At 34.4% G+C, this 10,000-nt stretch overlaps 1 protein-coding gene across 2 annotated transcripts in view; it reads right to left on the minus strand.

Moving 5' to 3' along the window:
• Window positions 1-4,369, minus strand: part of LOC128251051 (uncharacterized) — a 10,905-nt gene extending 6,536 nt beyond the window's left edge. Inside the window, exons 1-2 of one of the 2 annotated variants that reach the window (XM_089343893.1) lie at window positions 3,649-4,369; window positions 1,594-2,112 (exon numbers count right to left, since the gene is read on the minus strand). In XM_089343893.1, the coding sequence (XP_089200019.1) occupies window positions 1,594-1,972 (379 nt within the window). In that variant the 5' untranslated portion in view covers window positions 1,973-2,112; window positions 3,649-4,369. The remainder of the gene's footprint in view (window positions 1-1,593; window positions 2,113-3,648) is intronic. The other variant, XM_089343895.1, reaches the window with a different exon arrangement.
• Window positions 4,370-10,000: the final 5,631 nt, after the last annotated feature.

Raw genomic sequence — 10,000 nt, forward strand, 5'->3', positions numbered from 1 at the left:
TAGATATATACATGGGAGAGTATTGTAGTTCGCTTGAAGCATTGTGTATTGTTTGTAAAGAATAAAAAGTTTTGAATGGTACAACAATGCACTGTAATACAGACAATGAGCTATATACCTGTTCTAATTTAGTCATCCATAGTCTGATATAATATTTCAGAATAATATTCCTTTTTCAGATATTCTTAGATTGAGTTGCTGCTATAATCGGTTTTCCAACGGCTTTACTTTTTTATTATTTTTTTTTTTTTGAAACGTCTCAGCAGTGGTCTCATGAAGCTCCTTCCAGAATTCCTCATGAGAATTGCGTGAGGTCGGCCATGTCTCTATCTCGTGTGTGCTGGTACCTCCGTAGTGCTGCTTCTAATTTATGTATTATACGTGCAGCTTCCTTTTTTCCCTTCTTTTTTATCTCTTTGGTTTTTTTTTTTGGTTTTTTTTTGTTATAAACTACAAATGGGCATATTATCACAAATGAACCTACACACATCCAGATGTAGCTAAATGATATATTGATTACCAACTTCCCTCCTGTTGTTCATTTCGTGTCCTAGTCTGTGTATGAGTATAGCTTCCTTAATTCTTAGATTACCCAAATTTCTTTCCTCGGCCTCAATTGTGACTGTTATGCTTTTGTCGGTGTTCCGGCATCTGTCTAGATGTTTTCTGAAGGAGGAGGCTCTCGCGTTCAGATGTTCTTTGATGCGGACGTGTAACGGTCTTGTTGTGCTACCCACATAGAACTTGTTGCATTTGTTACATTGTATTCTATGCACAGCATTTACCCGTTGGCATAAATCTGTGTCACGGATGGGACAATTTAATTTGCATTGATTGCTGTCCCTTATTCGTTTCTTTGCGAGGTGTCCTCTCAGAGAGGGGCTGGAGTGGGCTAGTTGTATGTCTAGCTTTCTCTTCTTATGGCTCTTCAGATGGCTGTAGTTATCCTCTCGCTAAAACGGGGTATTTTAAGGAAGCATCTGTTGCTGGGTTTTCTATGTGTTCGGCGTGCTGGTCGTCTTGGGTACTTAAGCCGATTTACAATGGATCTAGGGTACCCGTTGGTTTTCAATATATCTAGGAAGCGTGTGGAGTGGGTCACCCTGTCCTCCATTCTGCTGCACTTATCCTAGATGTGTGCAAGTTCAATTCTGGCGTATCCTATTTATGTAAATATATGTAAAACTGGTTATTGATGCTTTCAATTACTTTTGGGTATACATGAGAAAAAATAGGACATTAAATTATACATCGTTTAACGAGTGCCCGAGTAATAATAATAATAATAATAATAATAATAATAATAATAATAATAATAATAATAATAATAATAATAATAATAGCAAAAACAGAAGGGTGCTATTGTTATCAAGTGAACGATATTTCGGCATCTAGTGGATGAGTTACCCCAATCCTGTAAAATACTACTACTACTACTAATAATAATAATAATAATAATAATAATAATAATAATAATAATAATAATAATAATAAGAAGAAGAAGAAGAAGAAGAAGAAGAAGAAGAAGAAGAAGAAGAAGAAGAAGAAGAAGAAGAAGAAGAAGAAGAAGAAGAAGAAGAATGCTTCACTTACATTTATAGAAGGAAATCTCGTTGCTGTCATTCGTGCTGACGACTGTCATTATATTTTTCGGTGAGTAATTCTTACAAACATGGCTGACTTTGTGGTAAGTGAAAAATTGCGATTGGCTCCTCTGAGAGAGTGCGGTGCAGTCGAATAGATTTCGTGTTGAAGAGAATTGTTCTGCTGGAGATGGCTGAAGGTAAGCATAAGAATAACCAGGACCCAAAGATTTGTAATAGGCCTCAAGTTCCTGATCTGAGGTAACAACCAGAATTGTTGTAAGGGTTAACAGCAGCACTTCCATTGTAGCTAGACGGGTAAAATGAAACTGAGACATTCTTGGGTCTAAGATCACCAGAGGAAGAAAGAAGGGGGAAAGAAATGTCATGAAAGAGAGAAAGAAAGGAGCAGGGAGATATTGGAGAAGATTCGGCAAAGGGTCAAGGCGAAATTTAATATATAAAGAGAGAACGGAGAAGAGAAAGACAGAGAGGGCAGGAAAGAGTTAGAGAGTATCTGAGAGAAATCCTGAAAAAGAAGAAAGAGACACACAATGAGAAGAGGGAAAACGTTTGTGTGTGAGAAGAAGGATGTTTGGAAGATAAAACGAAGAGGAATAAATTACAATTTAAAACAGAAAATTTCAAATAAATTAGGGTCATTAGCAAAGCTGCAAGTCCTGGGTATGATTTTAAACTGTATCTTTTACGGGGGGCCCTGGTTGGGGATTTCCAATGTTTTGAGGAGTTTGGAATCGCTTCTTAGCCACTGCTGTTTGAAAGTCTACAGTGACCAGGAGTAGAAGTACTTGTGAATGTCCCAGCTGTGGGTTAATTAGTAATTCAGTCGATCGGATGGCGCTCATTAGACATACAACTCTAGGTAAGGAGCGATATTTTTAGTGATAGGACGCAAATCATTTGCTTTAAACGTGAATAGTAGTGAAGTTAAAGCCCTGAAGCCAGTCAGTCATCTTCGAACAACACGACATTTTTCTGGGTATACTCACTCATTAGTATTAGTGGGTGACTGCAATGGGAACTTAGCAACAGACCGGAATCAGGTGGAATTAGTGTTTAGGAACATCTGCTCAGATTTCTCTATCTGTCGTAACGATCCGATTGGATTATTCTTATGCTGCAAAGTGGATTTCGGAAACTCGCATTGAATCATTCAGATAGAAGCTAGTGTATATTTCAGGGTAACTCTTATATATAGGTTACTTTGATCATTCCCTCTTTATTTGGTGCAGTGAGGAGAATACACAGTTTACGGTGAATAAAAAGTATTTAGACTGGATTAGCGATTTCACAGGGACATAATTCATAATTACATGAGTGAACGTGAAAAGGCAATTTTTTTTATGTATCGTATTTTATGGGATATACGATGCACATCCTCCGCACCCACCCCCAAAAATCCTCTAAAAAACCATCATGGGTCCTATAAGTGACTTTGGGACCATGTTCTAATGCACAGAAAACCATTTTTCCTGAATATGTGCTGATAAGTGTGGGATGCGTCTCGGAGGCAAGGGTGTCATTTAGACCATCAAATACGAAATACAAATAAGAGGGAGAGACAATCAATGGTTTAGAAGAGAGACTGTTGGAACTTCAAGGTCTTTAGTAGTAACAGCCAGCATTTTACTTGGCCATTACTTTGATTATAAACAAGAAGGCCGCATTGTTGGTTTAAGGACCATCCTCAAAGGTACGAAGGAATTAACTTTTCCTAATAGGACGACATGGCGGAAACCACGATATTGTCTTTCACAAATGAGGGACGGTGTATAATTGCCGGTTTCAAGCGAATGTTTGCAGCTTTTTAAAAGCAGTTGGTCGAAATATTCGGGGCGATTGATTGACTGTGGTATATGAAGGGGTTATAGAGGATCATCTTCCTTTGATCTGGAAGATAGGAGTCAAGTATAGCTAAAATTGACGCACTCAACACTGTACTAATGTTACACACACACACACACATACACACACACACACACACACACGCACACACAGAGGTACACACATACGCACATATTGATCGTAGAAATAACCCACTTACTCTCACGGAGGTTGAAGGCTGCCACTGCACTTCCGGTAGTTATGTAAGGAGCTGATGACAGTTCCGGTCATTAATGCCACAAGTTTTCTCTGCTCTCCCTTCCGTCTTCTGCTGTTGGTATTTTCCTCTGTTACGCACAATAGAGTCCACAGATATCAGGACTCTTCATAAATGCCAACACTAGCCACTGTTCTCACTCCGATGTTCTTTCATTACACTCAAGTGTGTCTATGAATGACCAAAACACAAAGACTGTCCACTGTTGCAAGCAGCATCGATTCAGATCAAGCTTGTTAACGGATATGCCAGTATTTCTCCACTGAAGCGAAAACACAAAAACGAAAACTTTTCAATGCGTCGTCTTCATTGCTGTGAAAGAAAAGTGCTTGAATCGAGACAAACGCTTCATTAAACATATAGAAATTATGTGGTTGTATTGTTTCTGAAGTCATTTCAATGTTAGCAATTATGCTATCTTGATGTGATGTCGGTGGAGACATAAAACCCAGAGGTTTCACGTCACTATACCCGTGGTATCTATTACATAAAAATCATTCAAATCTATCAATAAAGATGAAGAAACGAGGACATTGTTCTGAAGTAGTGCACAATTAATTTTAACAATCGATAATTAGCATGTTAAAGGATATTCTTATGCATTTTATGATAAATACAGCCATAAATATACTGGCTTCTAACATTTTCCATTTAACTTGCTTACGGATGTCGGAATATAAAAGGAACGGCTTTCACCACTTTTACACTACATGTTTTTATATGTATCATGGAAATTATCGGTGCTTCTTTATTGCAAAGAACGCAAAGCCATACACTCACAAACATACAAACAGAAAGATAACTCATTGCTACAGATGAATTATTATTGGATCTAAATTGTAGATAAACTACATGTAGATTAGTATCTATCTATCTATCTATCTATCTATCTATCTATCTATCTATCTATATATATATATATATATATATATATATATATATATATATATATATATATGCACATATATATACATATTTATCTATATATATATGTGTGTGTGTGTGTGTGTGTGTGTGTGTGTGTGTGTGTGTGTATAATAATATTAGGGACAAAATCCAAAATTACAGGTAAAAACTCAATTAAAATCAATTTATAAAAAATTAAAATTAAATTGAGCTTTACAGATTAAAATATATATAAATATATAGTTTTAGGGAAAAGAACCAAGTTTCATGAACTCATCGATGAAAATCCACTATCACATATAGAAAAATTAATAATTAAAAGCACAATAAATTAGTATAATATAATACAAAGTGAATATCATAAGATAAAGATAATATCATATTATCTTTATCTTATGATATTTATGATATTTATTTTGTATTATATTATACTAATTTATTCTGCTTTTAATTATTATTTAATTATTAATTTTTCTATATGTGATAGTGGATTTTCATCGATGAGTTCATGAAACTTGGTTCTTTTCCCTAAAACTATATATATATATATATATATATATATATATATATATATATATATATATATATATATATATATATATGTATGTATGTATATATATTGTATATACACTCTCTCACACACATACACTCTATATATATATATATATATATATATATATATATATATATATATATATATATATATATATATATATATATATATATACATATATATATGTATATATATTGTATACACACACACACACACACACACATAGATATATATAAATATGTATATTAAAATTATAATAAGTGCGCTGAATGACTACAACACCAGTCTGCTAGAAATAGACCCCAAATGGTCTATGAACCACTTAGACTATTACTCCATTACACAAGGGTGTAAGCGAGGAAAATAGACAGCGAGGATTTAAAAACAAAAAAAATGGATAATCCTAAATCTAGAGATTTCACGGTTTGAGTTATTAAAAACCCTTTCCGATCGTCAGTAGGAACATACCGAAACGTAAATAAATGAAAAATACATTATATACACTGCTATAAGTACAAATAATGTACACACATTTCGCACGTATTCACGAATTAAAATCGAAGCGCCTATTTTCAACCATGTGCTAATTTACTCAGAATAGTTCCGCAGTAAATATGTTATAGGAGTGAAAAAAAGAAATTTTATACGTAATTAAAATAAAATCATTATTTAATGATTAATCAGTGGCCACTGATGAATCAGCACTATTCTGAGTAAATAAGCACATGGCTGAAAACAGGCGCTTGAATTTTAATTTGTGAATACTTGCGAAATACGTGTACATTATTTGTACTTATGGCGGTGTGTATAATGTATTTTTCCTTTATTTACGTTTCGGTATGTTCGGAAAGGGTTTTTACTAACTCAAACCGTGAAATCTATAGATTTAAGACTATCCAAATTTTTTTTAAATCCTCGCTTACAACCTTGTGTAGTGGAGTAATAATCTAAGTGGTTCATAGACCATTTGGGGTCTATTTCTAGCACACTGGTGTTGTAAACATTCAGCGCACTTATCATGATTTTAATATAAATTAATCATTATGTTAATTTTAGTATTCTGGCCACTGATAAATCTTTAAATAATGATGTTATCCTAATTACGCATAAAAATATAAACACACATATATATATGTGTGTGCATGTATATATATATATATATATATATATATATATATATATATATATATATATGTATATGTATATATATATATGTATGTATATATCTGGGATATATATCTTATTTTCTATGATCTATTTGTTTCAGTAATTTGACTGCGGCAATGCTGGAGCACTACCTTGAAATGTTTAATTGATCGAGTCGACCCCAGGACTTTCTTTAAATGATATTCATCGTATGGTTTTCTTTACTGAATAGTTAAGTTACGGGAATGTAAAACCACCAACACCGGTCGGCAATCAGTGGTGAGGGACAAATATATAAACAGACACACAGATTAAAGAAATACATACACATACATCACAGAAGTGAACAGACACGCTATAAAACATCATTTTATGTTTATTTAACTTGAAAAGGTATCTGTCATTAATTGACATATTCATGTTTCAGGTTCTATATGGGACTGTTTAATCATGCCACCCAAAAAAAGTGGCCTTGGAAGTGTCCGAATTTCAAAGAGGCCGTATTGTGGGTCAATCTGAAGGTGGGCTTAACGTAAAATCGCAGAGAACCTTGGGATCCCGTTTTCTACAGTTAATAGAGTGAGTGTACAATTCAGCAAATAGGGAAAGAAGTTCACATCAGCTCGCTCATGTCGACCAGGTCCCTCTGACAGAACCCTTCGGTCTGTGAAGAGTAGTGTGGAGGATAATCCACGTTGCAAAGTCTCTGACACATCAGAGCAAGTTGATATCAGTCCCAGAATACTGTCAGCTGTCTCCAAAAACCTGGATCCTACGACGGAACAGCGAGAAGGAAGCCAATATCGAGCGGAGAAAAGACTGGGCAGGGAGATGGTGGGGAGGTTACTAGGATTTTTGGTTACTGTCATATTCTCTTATGAGTCCAGATTTGCTGTATTTTCTGACAGTGGTCGAGTGTGGGCCTGGAGACGCTGAGATCAAAAATTTGACGCGAGAAGATTGCGGCCAACACTAAAACATGGCGGCCTTTCTGTGGTGGCCTGGGGAGCAATTTAAAGGAATGGTCGATCAGAGTGGAACGTAAGGGAAACATAAATTCAGATTGGTATGTGTCCATATTGCAGGAAGGACTCCTTCAATCTTCTCCAGTGATAAAATGATAAAAGAAAACTCTTCATTTATGGAAGATGGAGCTCCTTGTCACACAGCTAAAAAGACCCAAGATTCGTTGGAAGAGAATGGCAGTAGACGACTTCCATGGTCATGCCAGTCACCAGATATTATCTCTATTCAACGCCTCGGGGACATAATAGGCAGGACACTTCGTAAAAAGTACAGGAAAACATCGTCAAAGCTTTTTGAGATTACTGCATGAAACCTGGTAAGAAATTCATCATGAGAATATTCGTCATCTGATCAGTAGCATGCCTCACAGGGTACTTGCATTGAAAAAGGCAATGAGCATGAGTACAAGATATTAGGTATTCACATTATAATAACTAACAAACAATTTCGATGTATAATTTCAGATAAAATAAATTTTAACGATTAAAAAGTGTCTATTTACTTCTGTGTCTTGTCTGAATACATACATACACACACATACATACATACATACACACATACATACATATATATATTAATACATATACATATATATATATATATATATATATATATATATATATATATATATATATATATATATATATATATATGTATTAATAATATATATATTAATATATATATATTAATATATATATATGTGTATATATATATATGTATGTATATATATATATATGTATATATATATATATATATATATATATATATATATATATATATATATATATATATATATATATATGTATATATGTATATATATATATATATATATATATATATATATATATATATATATATATATATATATATTAATAATAATTCAATTTTGGGGGATTAATAAATTTAAGTATTAACTAAAGTAGGATATAATTAACAAAGTATATTATATGCCCTGCTGGAAATTTTGGTTATATCCTTCAAGTGTTATTTCGTGATGTGCAAACTGATACCATGAGTTTACTGTCAGATATACTCATTAGGTTATTTTTGTATAATCTGAAATAGAATACCCGCATATCGATTAATCCCCCAAAATTGAATTAATATTGTCTTTTATCAGGTACTTTGTATATTTATAGATAAGAATATAAATACAAGATAAATGAGACCCCAAAGTCCGATATGTAGATGCTTATAACGCTGAAGGGCAGAATATTAGTGAATTATGCAGCAGTTCAAGACACAGAATGTTGGAATGGTGTGCGCGCCGTCGGCTTATTAGGAATAAGTTTACCTGCGACGATTGTGTAGATCCTTCTTGCAAGGTTGAAGGGGATGTTTGTTTTGGTGTGTCTTGGGTGGCATGAATCAAATAGTAAATATTGTTTGGCGTCTGTGGTTTTGTAAAATATGTCCGTTTCTATTTTTAGGTTTATTTTTTAAATTAGTATATCCCAAGAATGGGAGCTCCTTTTGGTTGTACTCCATTGTGAACTGTATGTTTGGGTTGGCGCTGTTCAACAGTCTTTTGAATTTCAGGAGTTTCATTCCAGAGTATGAAACAGTCGTCCAGGAATCTTTTCCAATTTTCTTTTATGTACTGGGAAAAGGGGGTTTCCAAAAGTAGATAAAGATTCCTGGTATATTATTACTTCCAAGTAGCTCATTGTTAGGTTCGCAATGACTGGAGCTGCCCTAGTGCCCATAGCAATTCGGATTTTTGTCGGTAAAATGTATTGTCAAACATGAAGTGGTTGTTTCGTGAGATGAATTCAACCGATTTAGTTATGAATTCTTTACTGATCCTGTTTGGGATTTCTTCCGGGAATAGGTCCAACCAGAACTGAATTGCCTCTAGTCCATAATTATGAGGTATACTGGTATATAAATTAGTGTGGTGCTGCTACTGCATAACTCTCTCTGAGAGATTTAGAAATGCAATATTTCAAATTTGTAGATCAGTGAATTTATTTCGCTTGAAATTCTATAAGTTTTCAATTGCGACTTAGCACCGACAACTAGCAAAGCCAAGCTACTCCAGACCGATGAAGGGCAACTACCATGAAATTAGTCTCTGGATGCTGGCTTTGTTGGATGGAGGTGCTTAACTCCCCTGTTTGAAACCTTAAGGGCACAGAACACTTGTGTTACGTAGCAAACTAGGAACGGTGTTTCTTGGGGTTAAATAGCAGTAGCATTCTTCCTTTTCCTGCCAGCTGGAAATGACAATCAAAACTCTCATTTAAATCACCAAAATACAGAAACTTAAATGAATCAGGGAGAAATCAAACAGCGTGCCAGATGGTCCTTCGCAGCATATTTGTAATGAGTGTGGATTAATTTGTAAGTCATCTGGCGGCCTAACCATGCATGGTAAAATATATGAGGTCATGATGCAGCCAGCAATGTCATGAGACAGACAATTCAAGAATTACGTTTGTGAATGAGCTTTGCAGAACGGAAGCTGGGCTGAGGAGCCCCCTGTATTTACATGGATTGTGCAAGATTCAAGGAAGGGACTGCACTCTTCTGAGAAAAAAGAACAATCGGTATGTATGCAAATAATAATAATAATAATAGTGTCAAAGATCATGAAGGAAAAAAATGCCTTCTAATTGATGTTTCAATACCAGCAGATGACAACGTTTCTCTAAAAGAAATGGA

This window comes from Octopus bimaculoides, chromosome 28 (genome assembly GCF_046866305.1).
Source record: "Octopus bimaculoides isolate indiv1 chromosome 28, ASM4686630v1, whole genome shotgun sequence".
NCBI lineage: Eukaryota > Metazoa > Mollusca > Cephalopoda > Octopoda > Octopodidae > Octopus > Octopus bimaculoides.